Source organism: Anticarsia gemmatalis, chromosome 1 (assembly GCF_050436995.1).
Source record: "Anticarsia gemmatalis isolate Benzon Research Colony breed Stoneville strain chromosome 1, ilAntGemm2 primary, whole genome shotgun sequence".
Classification (NCBI taxonomy): domain Eukaryota; kingdom Metazoa; phylum Arthropoda; class Insecta; order Lepidoptera; family Erebidae; genus Anticarsia; species Anticarsia gemmatalis.
In genome coordinates, this window is record NC_134745.1 from 9,598,123 (window position 1) to 9,619,172 (window position 21,050).

The following is a 21,050-nucleotide window of genomic DNA, read 5'->3' on the forward strand; positions in this document are numbered from 1 at the left end:
TCGGGTACACTACAAATAATAAATGAAAGACCGGTGTAGTTAAGGGTAGAACATTTAATTACACAATTATCGTAAATATAACGCAGATTGAGCGCTACTTCACAATATTAACAGACGTTGCGACGTTTACCGTATGTTCCAAGAGTATTACCCTGCACGAAGAAATTTGAATCTATTTTATATCATCTATGTAAATCGAAATCCTACTTGAAGAAGTCACAGGATTAAAATAATGCTATCGAAATTATGTGTGAATACAAGCGTGGTCCTTTTTATAAAATAACTAACAACTAGATATGTTCTCAAAACAAACACATTTTGGTGTTAACAAGATATATCTACTACATTGATTTTAATGAATGTGATTACACAAATACATTGAAGTACGAACAAGGAAAACAACCACTTGATCGAGAGTGCACTGTGTTGACGATATATTTCGTTTGTGTTACCTTATATGCTTTGTTCGTACTTCGTATAAATAACTAAATCAATAAAAATACACAAATAATTAAAAATAAAACGTGTAGTTAAGCTCATAAAGAAATGAAAGAACTTAACACTATAGAGCGGAGGAAACAACCTTTAAACTATTTGGGCACTTTATATGGGCACAGTATGGGACTAAAATGAGCTACATTGCATTACATACAGCTAGGTATTAGCGTCCTTATCTACTCTAATAAATATAACTAGTGTTAGATGTCGGTGATTCAACGGTCATAATGGTTTAGCACATTAACAATATTGTAGCAAATGTTTCCACTCATACAAGACCGCACGTAAATCTAGACCTTACAAAATAAATATTTTTTACTTATAAAAATTGAACCCCCTATTTTGTGCTAGCAAGTTATATAAAATATGTCTAGAAGAATAAATATATTCAAAATCTGACGGCGATCTTATCGATTGCTCTCATAACGCGACGTACGGCCTCAAAACATATGAATGGTAATTCAATGGGTTCATGAAAATAGTGTTCAGAAAAATAACTTAATTTATATAGCAAAATTCTATACGTAAGGTAGGTAACTGTAAAAGTAACTAATACAAAGTCATCAACCATTGAGTTCATAATGTAATCTGTTATCTGATTATAAATAATTAAATAGCATGGTGATATTTACGAGGTTCGTAATAAACGCAAATGATAAATTCACTTACTTAACTGTAGAAATTGAGCGTTGTCAATAATGAAATAATGATCATTTCGGTATGGTTCTCAGGAAAATGAGGCAAACTGATGGTTATTATTCAAAAACATGTACAGCTGTCTTTAATTTGTAATCTACACTGTATTAAAAGCTGATTAACATTATACCATGTTACTGTGAAGTGGACGCAGTCCAAAAGATCGGCATCAGATACGTTGATATAACATCTATGTATTGAGTTCGGACTATAATTATTGCTAAATTGTAGACTGATTGATATCATACGAAGCAGGAATAAACGCGACCATACATTTATTCACCATTGATAAACAGTAATGGTAACTGGTAGTATGCCATTATAAAGACTTTTTTTCACACGAAGTATTTTTAGCGCGTACAAGACTACGTAAACGCATACACGCACATAAATTTTGCGCGCCAATAACGCATTGTGCTTAGTCTAACGGCATCTAATCAGAGGTAAATAAAAATATAATCGCGTGAGGTTATATGCATGTTTAATTTGATTGTAATACTTATTCTATATTGTCAACCGTCATTTATTCGTGTTTATATCACCCTTTACCATCTCAATATTCGAGGTACGAAAGATTACGGTAGAGAAAGAGGTTTAATAAGCTAACACTAGTATACGCATCTGCCTGGTTTATTTATAAGATAAACAATACGATTTTAGTATCACATATCTTAGATCTAGTAAAAGTTTTGAATAATGATTTGAAGTCTAGCTTTCATGCATATTCCCCATTCCCATTTCGCATTTGTAACCTATTTTAATAATATTATATTGCAATTTGATTGATATAAGAGTACTTCGCGGTAGATTAATATATAATGTTGGCCTTAAAATATAAGTACTAAACTCGTGCCGTTTCTAAATAATAGAAATAGTTTAGGTATATTAGGGGTTGATTTACATTTTAGAGCTCATTTTTATTCTTATTAAACACTTTTGGAAGCCTTCGTAAAATATTTTGGCGTTTTGCCAATTTGTATTTGAAGTATTACCATTGTACAGGGTAAATTTTTCATAGATAGGGTAGCCAAATACGAAATTAAGAATAACTCAACGACAATTTCTCATAATTACAAATTTGGTTATTCTCACTTACTAGAAAAATTCACCCTGTAAATGTACGATTAAAAATATTGTGGGCTACTTTAATTGCTACTTTTTTTTAACTTTAATAAAATAATGCTAGGAAAACAAACACATAACTGCATTATTACATATAATAATATTGATGGTAGTTGTTTTTAAAGGCACAATCGTCGTACCTTCTGTATGATTAAGGTGGATGCTGCACCTATAACAGTTTAGGTATTTTTCAAATATCGGCATTGAACATTTTATTCCAGCTATTTCCGTTTCCTCACAAGATAAATCAAGTGAAAACGCCAAATTAACTCGAATCCCGAATCCGATTACAATCTCGTATAATAAAAACGATGAACAATCTAAAGCCACGTCTATAAGATATTCTTTACAACTAACTTATGATTGTAATACATTAACCATTAGCCTAATTTTCTTCGGTTGTGAGTTTAATATCGCTAAGCATTTATTATTCTAGTACTGAATTATTAAACGGCTTGAATTTAGTACCTATTATAATAATAATGCATAATTATATCTATATATAGTAATTATTCCGTAACAGATTTAAAATGCACTTAAATCTAGTATGACGGTTCCCTTGTTTGATTGACAGTTAGAATAATAGCTTATTACATACAAAATAAATCTTATATTTAATTCACTAGTGAATAGTAATCGGGCACTATGTTATGACAGACACACACATTGCACATTTAGCCAAATTAAGTAACAAGAATGAACAAATATAAATGGGAGATACGATAAAAATATATAAAGCTTCTCGGCAAATAGGCGAATATGTCCAATGAAAGTACCAACTCTCCATTTCCTATTAATAATTATACATAGATCATTTGATCAGGCACTGATATCAACAAACTGATGCACGAAGGCAACATATAAGTTCATATAATTATCATTTAATTAAAGGTGCCATTGCTACAACAAAATACTCCGCTACTTACTCTAAATTACAATACAATCACTTGTCACCAAAATATTTGTTTTCCAACACAATCTCTTACGCTACTTTTTTAAAGGGGGATATAGGAAAATGTTTTCCAAAATACTAGTCAGTTTGTTCACCAGTATGTTATCAAAATGACAGAATTGCTCCTCAGTAAATTTAGCTGTGTGTTTGCTAATGAAAGTTCGTTAAACAGTGCGAAGGATGATGTATATACGGACATATAAACTGAATTATAGATGTTAGTCACAACATTTTAATATAAAAGGACTTAAATCAGTATGAATTAGGCGCAATTCTATTATTTTGAAAATATTTTTATCGATAATGATCTTTATAAAATCCTTACTACTACAATTAATTTTAGCGGACATTAAAACCATAACTTGAAACTAAAAACGTGAGACAATAATGTGGATGTCTTTTATAATATTACTTTTTCATAATTGAAAATCGAACACAATATTGTATGAGAACTATATAGTTTTAAACCTCAAGCACACAATAAACGACACCATAAATTATCATACAAAAGCGGTATCCCCTTGGATCACATAAGGTACCTGAAGTACTCATTGAAAGTTTTATAAAATGTTTGGCATTAAGCTTTTTTGCATTTAAAGATAAAAAAATATATTATTTACTGTAGTAACAGATTCCATTGTCATAAATTTAAACACTCCGTCAGAAAGCAGTACCACTCAGATATTACCCAAAAATAGCTTCGAGTTTTACAAAGTAATTGTTATTTGTAAAACATTACAACCTTATTTACATCATTCAAGTGCTTAAAATTTACTCTACAACACCAAATATGGATGAAAATAAGCTTTACAGTTATGCCAAATTAAAAGAATTTGTACAATCCAATACGAAACTAATGCAAACAATGAAAGCTGACTAACAATAAGTAGTAAACTACCGCAACATATTATTATCTTAGCCGCTCTACACTGAGAATGTGTTATGTTCATTCTATATACATATTAAGTATGTTGAATGTATACATAATCTAAAGCTACAACATTTTTCGAGAAAATTATTAAATGTCCATTAGATGGGTGAGTGAGTTGCATTAAAAGGACCAATGAAGTCAACGGACCGTTTTATTGTTCAGTATGCTTTTTTTAAGTAGATACGTCATAAGTGTCAGTATTTGGCCAAAATAAATAATAATTTGATTTTGATTTTAGGCTACATAAGGCCATGTTCGATTGTGCCTCCAACTCAATATGACAACGAGTTTAAACCCATTTGTTAGCTGCGCGGTTTAATTTTATCTTAATTGTGTTCAAGTGCAAATTCACCAAATTTATTATATTTATCTTAATTATAAAAGTCTGTCTCTGTTGCGTTTGAGGGCAATTTCAAATTTAGAGATTATTCATACTGTACAATGATCCATCGACTTCACTAGACCAAAATCTGGGCATGCCCTATGAATATCGTAATACAATATTGTGAAGCTAAATATTGAATCAGTGACGTAATGTTGGCCAGACTTATAATAAAACGTGTTCGACTAAAACGAGTGTTCAGGGCGAGCCCAGTGTCCACAGAATTTATATTTAACTGCCTTTAGTTGTGAAGATTTTGATAACAATCAATTCTTAATAAAGCTCATAACTGGAAGCTCAGAAGAAGCTACCACTAATTGCCACATGACTTTATGCTGCTGCGCAATAGTACTACTCTCGAAGAAAAAGTAAAAGCAAAGGGGCAGAATAGTCAACTCCAGAAATAAATATTCAATATATATCAGATTCTTAATCTGGTTCACCACTTAAGGATGATTTGATTGACAACAATAGTCAAAATGGAGCCCATCGTTCTTAGTGAGTTCAAGTATATTTTCTCTCGTTTGAAGCTGTAACAGTTGCCAATATGTTATAGTAACGTCACTAGAACAATGGGGTATCAAAACACTTGTAAAAGCTGAACTATTAGATGCCTCAGGTTCGTTCAGTTGATGCTGTGCCCGTGACAAAAATATAAGCAAAGTCAAATGTTTCAATTTCGGACATTTTACTTTCATGGCGAGAATTCGAATGTTGAATAAACGAAACGCGTAATTTCTTTCTTTCATCAATCCTAGGCTTGATTATTTCTCGTACTTTGGAGTAATTTATAAATTTAATACTACAATTTGACATAAATAACACCCGTTTGCATTTGGTTTTGAAATAACTTGGCTTAATTAAAATAAAAGGCTTTGGGATTAGTTTGTTTTCGCTCTCACCTAGAATGTTTTCACATCGGGTGTTTGTCAAAACGCGTGTTGACACATATCTGACTCTCATGTGATAGAGGCATAATATAGTCGTATGTAAGTAATGCGCTGCCAAAGAGATAATAAAAACAAAAGGAGCTTGCCTGCGTTGAACGGAATATACCCATGTGAAAACATTCTTTCATAGTTAATTAACTATGACATAAGCATTTGAGTTTGCAACGGACTACGACTCTTTAGGCTTCATTATAATTACTTTGGACTCAAGTTATTACGAGTCTCTTATTGGATTGACTAGACCAATTAATCAACGAACACTTAATTTTTAATGATCGAGTCTTGAAATACTTGATTGCAAGTCATATAATTTAGCAATAGATTATGGGTCGAGAGTAGGCGATAACATTTAACTAGATAAGAAAAATATAACTGAACAAAAGAAACAGTTTAACACTAAATTAAATGACGAAAATATGTAAATAATAACGTGTTTATTGACCTCCACACATTACAAATAAAAATAGAAAAAACTGACTCTGGAAGTATATCAAGAGGCAGTTCCTTCCTAACTTGTATCTCGTGAAATATACTTACAGCTAAAATACATATGAAAGAAAACTTAAATATAAAAAAATAAACTAAAACTCAAAATATTTTGAATATTTTCCATAGTTGATAAATGTGCTGTGTAATGTGTTAATGCATTGTGTACGCATGCATTCTTTAAGTTGATGAGATAACAACTGAAAATAGAAGAGAGACAGATAAAAATAAAAACAATCATGCGGAATACGAATCCACAATCGTCTTAGATTCAGAACCAAATCACGATGAACGAAATCAGAGATGTTATGACTTTCAGTTAGTTTCGAGAGTAAAAATCACAAACATCAAATTATATGTTAATGTGCATATTTGTACACTAATGAAGATGAAATAGTGAACGTAATAATAATTATTATATCTTTTAACACATGATTTTGATTTGATAGCTCTGAATTTCATACGCCTTTACCATTATCGTGATCGTATTATGAAATTCATTTCAAAGTTGTAGTGAGCATTTTATTTGGTAATAATTCTATGATATATTAAAAAGTATTTCATTAAATAACACTGTCACAGTTTATATTCCCGGCATCATACAAATATAATATGCATATATAAATTATGCACTTTTAAACCTTCAATAATTGCACAGAGATGAACGTAAAAAATGAGGATGGCGACATCGCTCGTTTATTTAGTTCGAGGTGGAAGATTAAAAGTAGTTAAAAATATAAAATAAAAATGTTTTCTTAAGAAACATAATATTAAATTAAGACATCTGCAGTCCGAACACGTCGAAGGTAGATCGGAATTATAAAAAGGTAGAGGAAATGCAAAATAAACTAGAATACACGGTCGTTCCTGTACAATGAAGGAGTTTAAGCGTTTCGACTATTACATAGTCTCATAGATCTACAGGGACAATGCTCGCCAAGAAGCGCTTCAAGAAACGAAGAGGACAGTGAATCACCCGCCCGGAGCGGCCGGACGAGACATTCGAGGTCAGCGCGCCCAGCGGCGGCCGGCCGGGAAATAGGCGGAGTTTCATTTCACAAACGAGAGATCACGAAGTCTTCACCGCTCGTCGGCCGAGCACTGTCGCGGCGCCGGCAGCAGGCGCGGGGGGGGTTAGGCGAAGTACATGACCTTCTTGGTCACGGCGTGCACCGTGATGGCGCGCGCCATGGCGATGGGCGTGCGGTCCTCGCTGCAGGCGGACTGGTGCGAGCCCTCGCCCGAGTCGTGCTCCTTCTCCACCAGGTGGTAGCGCGCGCGGAACGCGACCAGGTGCGCGTAGTACGCGGGCGCCGGGATGGACACGGAGCGCGTGCAGCGCACGTACGTGTGGCACAGCTGGTACGTCAGGCACTGCAGCTCGTCCGAGCCGAAGTGGTTGTCGTCCCACAGCACGTGGTAGTGCGACGGCCGCGACGTGCCCTGACACACACACACACGATAACTCCTGACTGTTGACACTTCGGTTTAAGAACAAAAATACCATTGTGATTTACAGAAAACGTGTTCCGAATAAGGGAACTCAAGACTTACCTGTATTCCTTGATGACTGCAAAGATAGAAGTCAAACTCGGTGGGGTGCGTGATGCCGAGGTCGACGGTGGTACCGGCGGGGATATTGCCCGACTTGCCGGACTGTTCCTTCTTGTCGGCGCAAAATAGCCTCGTGTGATGGCGCTTCTGAACCACGATGAATGTGATACCGGGTTTGTACTCTGCTTCCAACTGAACAAAAAGTAAATAATGTTAAAAATACAGAAAGATGAAATGAAATTTTATAAAAAATAAGATATGAAGAAATAATTCTTACCTTGATACAAGCTTCCCTGACGGCAGTGAGCTCATGTTGGAGCACGTGCAAGAATTGTCCTTCAGAGATACCGTCGCGGTACATGATGATACGGTGCGGTTTGAACCCGCCCGTGCTCTTGTAGAACATTATCAGTAGCTCCTGCACCATGCTGCTCATTTCGTGGACGATTTCTTGTCTGAGAACGATACAATTATTTGATTTAAAATTTGTGCAATAAAATATAAAGTATAATACACGCAGTGCATGCTATGAGAAATCAAGAGTTCGGATTATTTATTTGATGCACAAAAAAGTATAAAAAGACGGAAGTGGGCGCACTATTTTAAAAAATGGCGAAAAGTTCTTCCTCTTTCAGACGCGATTGCACGTCTTCAATCACCCATGAAGCTTCGTAGACAATTGTCAACATCGCGTGTTATCATCGATTCTTTCTGAATGTTAGAAAGCATAAGAGCGAAGGCACAACACTGCATCCACCAATCGCTAAAGGGATGTAGCTGAGCAATACAAGATTTCTAGACCACTGATGAAGATTTTAGTGGGGCGTCGTCGTCGTATCTCTGTCGACAACTAGTGTACATCAAATTCAAGGACACTATTCAGTACATTGCTGCTTTGACGTAACGTGTTATTCCCTATAATCTAAGAGAGAAAACTATGTACAGCATAGTGGTTATCAAATAGTTGTTTATTGAGATACGTGATAACCCCTGGCGCTGATGGCGTGGTGTCCTGACCTGTGCTGTTGGACCCGCACTGTGGCGGCGTAGCGCGAGGGGTGCGCGTCCATGGAGCCCACGACGGCCGCGATGGACGGCTTCTTGTTGTCGCCCGCCGGCGGGTGCGTCACGTCCACGCCCAGGAAGATCACCGGCTCGTTGAAAACCTGCGACACGAGAAATTTACATGCCAATATACCATTAAAAACGATAAAAAAAATTACTTCATTAAATCAACAGTTTTATGTTTCCAATTGCAGTGCGCCATACAAATTTGGAGAAAAATAATAACATTGTAACAACTAAGGCCCAGCGCAGACAGAGAGGATTAACCCTCGCGCGGTCACGGACATTTTCTTTACGGCTCGCGTATGTCGAGCATGCTCGCGACTGCGCGAGCCTGCGCGAGGAAAGCGTTCTGGGTTACCACTCTACATTAAACATGCCAGTTTGTCGTGAAAGTTCGTCAACGATGGTAGACTGGGCCAAGATTAGGCCCAGCGCAGACAGAGAGGAATAATTCTAGCGCGGTTTTGGGCATTTTCTTCACGGCTCGCGTATGTTCGAGCATGCTCACGACTGCGCGAGGAAGCGTTTTGGGTTACCACTCTACATTAAACATGCCATTAAACGTGAAAGTTCGTCAACGATGGTGGTCTGGGCCATTATTATAATTGCTCTTTTGGCCGAAGAAGAATAAAAATGACGTTCTCCCTCTTTAAACTCAGTAACAACATTGAAATTTTTCGTACGATGCCGGCGGCGACGCGATGCCGCGAGGGATACCCGCGCATCCTCGAGGACGCGCGAGCATTTTTTGTCAGGTTCAAGCAATTATGCACTTTATTTTAATCATTTTAAAGTTGATTTTCAAGTGTGTTAAAAAATCCTCTCCGCTGCGCTCCTCTCGGTCTGCGCTGACCCTAATAATTTTGAAGTTGATTTTCAAGTGTGTTAAAAAAATCCTCTCTGCTGCGCTCCTCTCGAATTGAATTGAATTGAAAAAAATATGACGTGGCGGCGATCGTTTGTCCACCGCGACCGATTTCGCTGGTTTAGCTTGTACGGTGCGACGGCGACGGAAGTGTGTGGACAAGTTCATACGTGTTTTATATTGCCGGCATATCGGCCCGTCAAAATCTCGGCGACGATCTAGCGGTCACGCCGATCTACTCGCAATTTCGGCGGCCGGGATGACGGCGCTCGGGTGACGGATGTGCAAGCGGTTAGAGTAATTTCATGTAAATGTATGTACCGCTACTTCGGCGCCGTCATTTCGTTCTCGGTGACGTGACGGTGACGGCGGCGGTGAACAAACGCTAAAACGCTCTAAAGATTGTAACTTTTTAAATGTTTTTGTAGAAGAATTGGGAAAAGAAGAAGAGAGTACCTTAACTTGGCTAGCAATAAATACAAATAAAAGATACCTTTGGACGTAGCGACGGCACCAAGATGGAGTTAATGCCGCCAAGTTTCACGTTGATCTTGAGACAAAGATTGCTCAGTGTCTGAGGTGAAGTTTTGTTCACGTTCTTCGCTTGTACGCACTGCGTCGCCATGCCGAGCACTGTGTCTCCTACTCTCTTGACCTCAGCTAGAAAGAAAAAATTAAAACGATTACTTTTTCTTCAGCTTACTGACCTACAAAATATGTTATAAATGCGAATGTAACTCTGCCTATCTATCTGTCTCTACTTAATACATAAACCACTGAACCACTTTGGACGGTTCTTTTTACAAAGATAGTTTGTAACGGGGAAGGCCCAAACGGAGATGGCGGGACGACATGGACGCGTCCCTGGATGATTGGCCGGAAGCAGCAAGCGACCGAGGGGACTGGAAGTCTAGGGGAGAGACCTTTGCTCAGCAGTGGGACACAGAAATAGGCTAGATAAAAAAAATTAAGTTGTAACCCGCAAATCGACACAGGATAATCTTCATCCTGGACATCTCACGCGAAAGGGAACACTATATTTCAGAAAAAATACACTACAATAATTAACCTTTTCACCGCCACGGACGTTAAGAGACGTAAAATTGAAAATCGCTCACGACGCCATCGACGTGATAGCACGTCAAAAATATCACTTTTTTATAGTTCAAAATAAACATACAACAATACGTTTCAAGTGTTTTCTTTCTCCTGTTATTATTACCTAAACATATTTATTACATTATTACACAAAGACATATAATAATTAGACAGTTGTACCTGAAAAAAAAACAAAGTAAATCATCATGCAAAATGTATAAATTTAGCCCGCAAATCCACGCCACAGACGTGAAGACGCGTCAACTAGTGATGTGCAAGGAAAAGGACTACAATCTAAACACTTTATGCAATATTTCGAAAACAAATTGAAATACTTCACTCCTTTCTGAAAAAAAAATTTTTTGTCTGATATGTTTTAAATTAGATTCAATACAAACCTAAATATGTAATAAAACTACCATATCTAGTGATAAACTCATGACTAAATAAGTGCAAATCGATCATTTTGTGGCAACTCTCGCGCATCTCTATTAGCGGAATCCCTTACAGTGCTTCGTACGCCACTGACGGAATCAGACGGCGCGCTCTGACGTCACCCGCGCTGCTGGACACTCGTAGTGTTGTTGCAATACGTTATTAATAATAGGTACATAAATTCTTGTGTATAATAAATTTTTCGTACACCATCTGCGCCACAAAAATGTCTTCAAGTCAAATGACGACAGAAGAGCTGTTGAGAGTGTTAGAAGGTGTAGAAGATGATGTTACATATTCTGAAGCAGAATCTTTAAGGAGTGACGATTTAGAGGTAAGTTATTGTTTGAATACATTAAACAAACAATAAAGGTATTATTAATGTTGTAGGACTAACAAAAAAACACAGTTATCATGCCAATACGTACTATCTATGTTTATTGTACCTTTTAGGTATAGTTACTACTTTTGTCGTTATTCAATATTAGAAATATGTTATCACTACATAGTATATTTGTATGCTTAAATCTTTAAAACTACGCAACAGATATTGATGCGTTTTTTTAATAGATAGAATGATTAAAAAGGAATGTTTTATGTATAATATTACATTCAAGAAATAGAGTTCTTTCAAACTGTGTTTCCATGTTACTACAACAAAATAAATTTTATAGACTAGAAAAATATTACGAAAATTTTATTTCTACATTTATTAAAATCGTAAGATACGAGTACGAAACAATTGTGCAAAATTGAGTATTGATTATAATTTAACGTATTCAGATGAATGATTAAACGTAACGATATATTATACTTCACTCCGACTTGCCACACTGGTACATCTCTAATATAAGGCGGCAAAATTTGAAATCGCAGCGCTGACCACGCCAGTGGCGTTTCTTAACGTCAAAAGGTGTCGTCACAACTGGGATTAGTGCTGTGACTTTTTGAATAAAATATTTGAATTAAGTACTTTTTTTATGCAAATTGTTCGTGTATATCATTGTTATTTTTGGGTAATGAGTACTGAGTAGTGTAAAGTTGACACATGGGAGAAATTCAATAAAATTTTGTGGTACTTTTATGCAATTTTTACTCATAATATAAGAACACGTAAAATTAATCGAAGTTTTATCGATATACACTTTTCCCGTGACTATTATTTTGTAGGTATAAACGAAGGAATTTATTGCTTGGCGTGGGGAACACCGATTTTCAATATTACTCTGGCGGTGAAAAGGTTAAATAACATACCATAGACGGGTGTTTTTCCTGGCAATACAACGACGACCAGTTGAAGCTGCACAAATGTGCTCTTGAGGTACTTGAACATGGGCTCGACTTGATCCGGCCCCGTCGCGTACTTGCAGAAGCAAGGCTGCCCGATGATCGGCATTCCCGCGTCGTTAGATATCTTCTGAAGCTGCTGTGTGAAGTTCCTATAAAACATTTGAATATTTAATTATTGTTGTATAAATAAAAGATCCTAGCAAATCTAAAGGAGATTATTATGGTGCCCAATCCCAAAAAAGCATTGAGCAACCCTCCCTTTTTTATTTAAATCCCCGATTAAATCCCCTTTCCTCGTATTGAAGTCCTGTATATGTTAATTAATGGAATGCTAATATTCATATCATAAATAGTATGCCATCAAAAACATTCTGGAAAAAAACCCCAAGTCTCGCTGCTCATTCTCTCTGCCGTAAAAAGTTGTGAGATCTATGTCCCAAGTCGATTAATCTATTTAGTCTCTACTTAAAGGACTTTCTGTTTTAAGTTATTACGTAAGTTATTATGATGCCAATATATAAAAAAAATTACGTTTAAAACAAATTCATACCAAATTACAAAATCTTAAAATCTATACTATAATATTATAAAGCGGAAGAGTTTGTTTGTTTGATTGTTTGTTTGTTTGTTTGTTTGTTTGAACGCGCTAATCTCAGGAACTACTGGTCCGATTTGAAAAATTCTTTCAGTGTTAGATAGCCCTTTTACCGAGGAAGGCTATAGGTTATATATCATCACGCTACGACCAATAGGAGCAGAGCAGCAGCAAAAAATGTTACAAAAACGGGGAACATTTTTACTCATTCTCTCTTATGTGACGCAAGCGAAGTTGCGCGGGTCAGCTAGTTCTGAATAAAAGTTAATTAGAAGAAACAGCTACTTCCGAACTAAAATAACTTCGCGGACAATTCACAAGCAACATTACTTTACAAGTTAATAGATCTAGGAATCAAGATTCTTTGAACACATGATACATAAATCTGAGTCATCAACCATACACTTAACATATTAATATTATAATTTATACCTGACTAGCTGACCCGCGCAACTTCGTTTGCGTGTATCCCGCTACTTCGACAAATACAGTCAACGCACCAACACATATTGGATACTAATTTTCAATTCACAATAACTTCTCTTTCCCTTAACCGCGTTTAAAATATTAAAATGTTTTTTGGTTTCTGTGACTCTTCTTTGATCGCCCCCCCTATCAGTTTTTGGAAAAAATATTTAAGTAATGTACAGATTTTTTTTTGTCTTATATGTATAGATCAAAGTCGTAGTACCTACTTTTTAATATTATTTATTTTTTATGTACTGTTTTTTTATATTTTTTGTTTTTTTTTTATGTACTTACCTACTTTTGTTATATACATCTAACTATTATTTTCTTGTTTACTTTTTAAATTATTTACATTCTACATTTTATTACTTTTACTTATTTTTTATTTACATTTATTTTTAGAAGATTAACTTTGTCTACATTTTTTGAAATATAATATAAGGTATACATACATTTTCATTTTAACGATGAGAAAGGTTTCCCATATTATATTTAAAATTATAGGGACGCTGCCCCCGCCGCCGCGGCCGGCCCGTACCGTGCCGCAATACTAATATCGTGATATCTCCTAAACTATATGTCTAAATAACACACTGTAAACTGCAAAAATAATCTAAATTAAATGCTCGTGATGATGAACTTACTTATTTTGATAAGGATATATGTATTATTGGTTATATCACCAGTTAAACATCACCCAACGAATTAAATGTTTTCTTAATACAGAAAAGTAGTTTTTGTGACTTAAATAAAAAAGCTGGATATATGTCATCGCGGACTTTTTTGTAGAACTAATAAAGACCAATGTTTTTGCTATACATTGTTCTTACTTGTATCCAACGGTATAAGCGGCGCACGCACAAATGCAATCTTCAATTAGATTTTTTTTCTGACTTCTTGGACATAAATCGCTATAACTCATCTAATATAATTTCAATGTATTTCAATTATATATAAAAACCTGTCGGAGAAAATACTCTTTCTATTAGTGAAAACCGCATCAAAATCCGTTGCGTAGTTTTAAAGTTTTATGCATACGAAGGGACTACAGACAAAATGGGCGACTTTGTTTTATACTATGTAGTGATACGTAACATTATAGCTTACATATGCATTTGGAAGCAATACTTCTATTTTAAATCGACTAATGTGGAATTTGCATGGGTGACAATAGTTGTTCGATTATAGCTGCGCGGTGAAAATCGTCCGCCGAAATTGTCAACGGCAATCCGGCTAGATCGCAAACGAATAAATGCTTGAATAATGCGATTAGCTAGCAATTCGTGTCGCTCTAATCAACCTGTGTAAATCACTCCTAGCGAAGACTCATAGTATACTTTATTACGATAGATATTATAGTAATTGGTGACTTACTTAAGCGCGTCTTCTCGTACTGTCCGCTGTGGCGCGAAGCAGGCGATGGCCCACACTCGGATCTCGACCCCCATGAAGAATTGCTTTCCCCTCATGTCCCAAACGCCTTGGTTGGGCAATGCCTGCTGCGGGAATGGAGAAAAATACAATTAAAATATTAACGTCAAATTGAGCTAGTAAGGGGCTTTTACACCACATAGACCTTTTGGTTTACCATCCCCAGTTTCTGAGGTAAATTAAACGGTAGTTTATCTATTCAATAACTTTAAACTCATCTAAAAAACGCTATTGAATAGATAATCTACCGCTAAATGTACTCAGAAACCAGGGGTAAAATATTATACTCTTATTGCAAAGCTCTGCAAATGTTTAAGTACAGCAGCTAAAATATGTTTAATTACACATCAATTATCATTTTATTGTCAGCAATTTCACGTGTTGTAGACTAAACAACAAAATATTAATCATACATTAAGCAACTAATTGTTGTTTACTTTCCTCTTAACTAGAACACCATCTATGATAATGTATTTTTTTTAATGCCAACTACTGCATCAATAATTGCTCTTGTGTCGCGGGGACTTTTACAAACATATAAACAACGGACACAAAGTACAACCAGACCCGAAACAATTATTTCTAGATCGCATAAATAATTTACATACTTATATTTAAAAAATCTATCAACACAAAGCAACGACTCAAATGAGTCCTACCTGACCGCCGAGGGAGGAGACTCTGCCGCCGTACTGTAGCTTGGGCGGCGGGAGCACACGACCGCGCACCTCCATCATGTTGTTGGAGATCGTGAGGCCGAACTCCTTCACGTACAAGTCCGTGTTGAAGTTCGCACGACGCACTAAGTTGTTGATTTCTCGCTCCCTGTTCGTAAAAAGACATAGTTAGTTACTGTACTCTTTTAGATGTTACTTTCGTTTGAAGTACTTGAGCTTTTCTGTTGCTTTTTTTAATAAAATATGTAGTATGATTGTTTATAATGGTATCAGCGAAAAATTTGTTTTTCTATAATGTTTGGACATGTTTCAGGGTAAACTATACAAATGTTGATAACAAAAAAAATGTCTATTTATCCTGTTATATTTACAAATAATTTTACCTGTCTGGAGCAGAACGTGCCGTCGCTTTAATCATAGTAGATGTCTGCATGTCTGTCAATTTCTTGATACATCTCTGTCCAGGCACAATATTACACACTTCTAGCGGCAAATATGTATGTTTGTGTTCTTGACCTACTTGTAGACATGGTAAATGCGGATACCGCAACTTCATTTTATACTTGTCCAAGAAATATTTAGCTACAGTGCATTCCACTGTTTGTCCATTTTCTAATTGAAGGGGAAACCTAGAAAAAGCGAATTAAAAAATAACAGTGTTATATAAGTTTCAAAGTGTAGTACAATAAAAAAATCTACATTCATTATAATATTAATAGGAAATTATCCTTACGATTGCATCTGTGAAGGTCGGCGGGTAACATTGCATACTCTGTATTTCCTCTTCATTGTTCCACAATGAGTGATTTCTATCTTGAGTCCCTTTATCTCCTTAGTGAACTTGACTCTTTGGGAGTCTGTCAATGGCTTTCTTTGATCATTAATGTCCCTTATGTCTAATACTTCACACATAAATTCTATAACTGGTTGAGCTTTGTAAAACGCAGTTGCCGATACTGAAATGGTAAAAATGTTCTTAATAAAACATTCCTTACAGACAACTTCATTAAAATTCTAAAACAATGTACTTACCATCAATATTAAGCATCATTTTCCACTGGCTAGGCCTCACAGACTGGTGAAAACCAAACCAGACCTCTCTTCCACCACCCAAAGGATGATAATATCCTTCAGGAGAAGAGAAGAATGACCGACCAACTGGTGTATACATCATAGAAGGTAGATGCCTCATAACTACATCTAAAGCTAAAATAGCATCATAGGGAATCTGTCTCGTTCGACCTTCAAGAGCCTCTTCTAGCGCAAACAATGACACCTAAAAGAAAACAAGTAGCATTAACATATTATCTTTGCAGTTCATAACTTATGGGTTTTTAAATTGCTCTATCTTTATATAATATCCAGTCAATATAAATCATCAAATCTAAAAATTTTAAATATCCAGTAATATGTGTACCTCATTACATCATGATCATCATGTCAATCCTAAATTGCATATTAAAGGGCATCCCAGAACATATAATTGGACACATTACTTTATTACTCATTGACTACCTTTAGAGCAACCCAAATTAATATTTAGTACTATAATTAAAATAATAGTAACCAGCACTATTAATAGAAGTCCTTTTTTACAGTAAGTTTATGTAAATAATAACATTTTGCATAGCATAACATTGTTATTATATTTAAATGATAAGAGTTCAAAATAAATCAAGTTTATGTTTGTCAACATTATTACAAAATATTTAAAAATCATTATTCACTTACTTGTGCTACCCATTTAATGCTGACACGAAACACTCTGTCTTTTCCTTCACCAGGCAATATAACCTCCAATTCAACTTTATCATTTCCAATGGGCAAGGGATCTCTTGTATACAAATTATTTCTGCCATCAAACACAGGTTTGAGTGCCCCAAATATTTTATTATAACAGTGTACCATTGTTTCAACAATTTCTCTATTGACCTAAAAAACAAATTAACCACATTTAACCACGCTATAAGCTTAAAATATCCAAACACTGCATTTCTAACTCAAATTATGTGAATCATCAATAAAATTTTAGATGTTTCTCAATTAATCAATATACAATATTGCAAAACAACTAATTGTCCAAATATTCATATTATGATGATAAGTACAACATACCTTTCTGGGACATTTGTCTGGTTGTATGTTGACATCATAATGATGTACAAATCCTCTTGGCATAGATATTTGGAAGTGGTTAGCCCTAAGCATAATAGGTCTTCCTTCATGGCCGAGGTTGGGGCGTCGCGGACAGGTGAGTGTGGGAAGTTCTGCCAGTGGTGCAGGCGACACGAGGCTCATGGCGCCCGCGCCGGCGGGTGGGCCCGGCGCTGTTGCACCTGTTGCGGGGGCAGTGCTGGCCACTCCGGCCGCAGCACCCGTCGTGCTCGCGGCCGCGGTCACTGCCCCCGCAACACTCACTGCACCAGCATTCGTGTCCCCCGCTGGAGCTGTTTAACAACACACAATTTGTGCTAAACATTTGAACTAATTTGCACGAATTCACAAACAATGTAATTTGCGTAGCATTGCGTTACTTGTGTCTGATATTATTTAGAACAATCAAACAAAGTGGTGCTCCCATAGAGTAAAACACCTACCTTGACCAACGGGGTACATCCTGATATATGTCTTAGATTAACAAAAAGTAGAAACCAAAATATATAAATTTATTGTGGAAGAAATAGCCACAATGTGATAATCCAACAATAAATTGTAGAATGTTAGAAAGTGTCAAAGTAATTTCTCAGTCGTCGCCCTACGAGTACGACCATAGAATGCAATGAACAGTGTTGTCAGCGCAATAGTAATTAGCAATTCGATAATCAATTTTATTTTCTCAGAAAATAAATTTGCCAAATAATATGTTTGCTTTTAAACTGTAGTTCTATAGGAAAGATACACGAAAGTTTAAAGCGTTATATATTTTGGTGTATATAATGTTAGGACACGAAACTACTCTGGTATTGATATAACTTTAGGCAGGTCCCAAGACCCAAACTAATACATTTAAATGCTGTCAAATGTAGGGTAGACATTCACTAACCTACTGGAGCCATCTAATTTGGTTGGAGGTCGTGTGGTCGCTCATTGATTTAATTACCAATACTACGTAGTCTTATGTAGAAAAAATAATGTTTTGACTAATAGGTCCCTAATAGATAGGAATAATTTAAATAATCCAAATTGTTTATAATATCGGTTCGGTTGGTTGTCTAACAGTTGAGATAGCAGTGTAGGTGTACTTAATCTAAGAGAAAAAAAAAACGCTGGATGTAGCTCTATGAGACTTTAACAAAATTCACGTTTTATTAATGTAGCCATTGTCCACTTATTAATCAATTTGAAGGACCTTTTTTTGGCACTCCTAGAACTTAATATATAAAAATAAAAATCAAGGTTTAATTAAAGCAACATGAATTAGCCGATCGTTCTGTCAACTTAGAAACCAACATAACATAACCTTAAATCAGGTTGGCTAGTGAATTGAATGGTTTAAAGCTGAGGTATTGATCAATAAATCAATATAGAAATAATTCACTGAAATAATAACATGTCTATTCCCTTCAGTGGTACACTTAGAAGATCTGGTGGAGTTGTTTCAGCAATAGGAAAGCAGCTCAAAGGCGTCAATTTAAAAGCTGCTAAAAGAATCACAGTGAAATTCGATCCATTCGGTGATAATGTTACTCACACCCGGTAAGTCCACTGCTATAGAATGTGTGTTGCATAGTGCATTCTGTTCCTGGTAATCCAGAAACTTCATAGATTTACCTTTTGTTTACATATAAAACTAAAATTTATAAAAATAAATATACATAACCTCCACAAAAAAACTATCATCCGTACCTTGATGGTAAGGTTACCTTCTAGTATTTATTTACACTACTGATAATGCATAGAAGCAAACCTTCCTGACTTATATCAATAGCATTCTTGACAACATTGAACCATTGATGTTATTGTTTACCCTGGCATAGTTAAGCTGCTATAGTTCTAAAAGCCTGTTCAACACTTCTAAAGTTAATAATTTCAATAGAAATAAGACAATGGACAATCATAGCAGGACTAATTTGTAGAGTATTTATTATAGTATTACAATTTTATATGATTAAAGTTATCTTGCTATATGGCCACACAACATTTAGCATGAATTCTAAAAATAGACACTTCAGACATCTGGAATGATATTGTACTGGTAACTTCTAGATGCAAATTAATCTGTGTTTGATTAAATCATTGGAGAAATCCATTACATGGTAATATACTAGAAAATTGCTAAGGAATCTTTTTCTTTATTATAGAGGGTGGAAAAAATTAAAGTAAAATATATTATTTATACATGAATGTATTGTTCATTGTTTGCTATTGTTTTGATGACTGTGCTTATCAACAGAAATGAGCATTTATGTTTATAATCAGTATAAATAATGCAAGTTTATAGGCATCAAGATACTAATAAATAAAATGACAAAAATATTGGCATTTTCAAAATATTTTTTAACACTATGACTTGAATGTTTATTTAATAAATATTTCCAATGATTTCAGAAATTTCCTGCACTACATAAGCTCCTCAAAAGTTGCACTATCAAATCCGAATTGTGCACTGAAAACTGAAGTAGTTTGTGATCGTAGCGAGCCCACTGTAGACGTAACATTATTGCCTTCAATTGCAGGTAATTAATACATTATGCATGTATATTTTTATATGCATACTTATCTTGTGACATGCATGTCAATAACAGTGATTCTGTACAGAGTAAATAATATAGCAGCACAATCGCTAATCACAATTAGGTATGGCAGGAACTTTTAGATTATTTATATGTTGTTATTTTGTTTACAGAAACAGCTAAAATAAAAAACGTAACTATTAAAAGTGGGAATCTCACTTGCTTAGAAATTCTGCAGTTATTGAACAAACACGTATCGTCTCTGGCACCGGTTGAACAGCCCGTGAGCACACTACAGACCAAAACAGAGAAAAAGAAGACTAAGAAGAAGTAATTGTAGTGAAGATGACCAGGACAAAGGGAAACTTATACATTGTTGAAGAACTCTACAATCAAATACCAGCATTCACTGATGTATTTTCTGAAGATACATTCTACATGTTCGTTGTAATTTTCGTTCTTTCAACTATATTTGTTGCCTTTATCTTGTCTAAGTTCATCACCATCAAGCCTGTAGAATAGAAGTATAGATTAATTTATTAGATACTGTCTTAAATTACCAAAAAAACTGTATAATGGGTTAAATATATTATTCTAACTTTAATATTTGTTTGTATTTTTACATTAATAGCTACATCCTTTTTTTGTCATTACCTTATATTTAATGTGTTTCAGTTAGTCAAGATCATGCTCTTATTAACCTGGTACAAACAATTTAAAACAAAATAAAGGACATTGTTTTAGGATTAGTTGTGATAGGCAACATCAGTCGCATACTTGGTGCGATCAGGTGCAGCCGCTATTCCAATACTCTTTTATCGTCGAATGCTTCGATTTTGATTTTAAGAGAAATATAAGAGTATGTACAGGATTACCTAC

The 21,050-nt window shown here is 35.3% G+C and overlaps 3 protein-coding genes across 4 annotated transcripts; 2 read left to right on the forward strand and 1 right to left on the reverse strand.

Annotated features, from left to right (window-relative positions):
* Nucleotides 1–36: 36 nt before the first annotated feature.
* Nucleotides 37–18,270, reverse strand: AGO1 (protein argonaute-1). 2 transcript variants are annotated; one of them, XM_076117972.1, is made up of 14 exons: nucleotides 18,096–18,270; nucleotides 17,614–17,945; nucleotides 17,230–17,430; nucleotides 16,531–16,774; nucleotides 16,232–16,454; nucleotides 15,882–16,127; nucleotides 15,481–15,646; nucleotides 14,765–14,886; nucleotides 12,292–12,476; nucleotides 9,998–10,164; nucleotides 8,589–8,737; nucleotides 7,849–8,026; nucleotides 7,572–7,763; nucleotides 37–7,460 (listed from the first exon to the last, which is right to left on the reverse strand). In XM_076117972.1, the coding sequence occupies exons 1-14, from the start codon at nucleotides 18,112–18,114 to the stop codon at nucleotides 7,152–7,154; spliced, it is 2,733 nt and encodes a 910-aa protein (XP_075974087.1). In that variant the 5' UTR covers nucleotides 18,115–18,270; the 3' UTR covers nucleotides 37–7,151. The 2 variants fall into 2 exon arrangements, with proteins under 2 accessions (XP_075974087.1, XP_075974078.1); XM_076117963.1 differs by having other exon boundaries at nucleotides 14,765–14,889.
* Nucleotides 18,271–18,964: 694 nt separating this feature from the next.
* On the forward strand, nucleotides 18,965–20,651 carry mRpL53 (mitochondrial ribosomal protein L53). Its single transcript, XM_076118032.1, has 3 exons — nucleotides 18,965–19,194; nucleotides 20,047–20,174; nucleotides 20,345–20,651. Exons 1-3 carry the CDS (start codon nucleotides 19,049–19,051, stop codon nucleotides 20,503–20,505), a joined length of 435 nt encoding a protein of 144 aa, XP_075974147.1. The 5' UTR covers nucleotides 18,965–19,048; the 3' UTR covers nucleotides 20,506–20,651.
* Nucleotides 20,517–20,775, forward strand: LOC142975287 (uncharacterized). Its single transcript, XM_076118046.1, has one exon. The coding sequence runs from the start codon at nucleotides 20,517–20,519 to the stop codon at nucleotides 20,691–20,693; it is 177 nt and encodes a 58-aa protein (XP_075974161.1). The 3' UTR covers nucleotides 20,694–20,775.
* The last annotated feature ends 275 nt before the right edge of the window (nucleotides 20,776–21,050 follow it).

What these genes read in the sequence shown, in the direction of transcription:
- AGO1 (XM_076117963.1), bottom strand. An exon ending in CAGACAAATGTCCCAGAAAG is followed by an intron (nt 17,431 to 17,613) that starts GTATGTTGTACT and finishes TTTGTTTTTTAG; the next exon opens with GTCAATAGAGAAATTGTTGA. An exon ending in GCATTAAATGGGTAGCACAA is followed by an intron (nt 16,775 to 17,229) that starts GTAAGTGAATAA and finishes GTTTTCTTTTAG; the next exon opens with GTGTCATTGTTTGCGCTAGA.
- mRpL53 (XM_076118032.1), top strand. Translation starts at nt 19,049, where the DNA reads ATGTCTATTCCCTTCAGTGGTACACTTAGAAGATCTGGTGGAGTTGTT. An exon ending in GATAATGTTACTCACACCCG is followed by an intron (nt 19,195 to 20,046) that starts GTAAGTCCACTG and finishes CAATGATTTCAG; the next exon opens with AAATTTCCTGCACTACATAA. An exon ending in ATTATTGCCTTCAATTGCAG is followed by an intron (nt 20,175 to 20,344) that starts GTAATTAATACA and finishes TTTTGTTTACAG; the next exon opens with AAACAGCTAAAATAAAAAAC.
- LOC142975287 (XM_076118046.1), top strand. Translation starts at nt 20,517, where the DNA reads ATGACCAGGACAAAGGGAAACTTATACATTGTTGAAGAACTCTACAAT.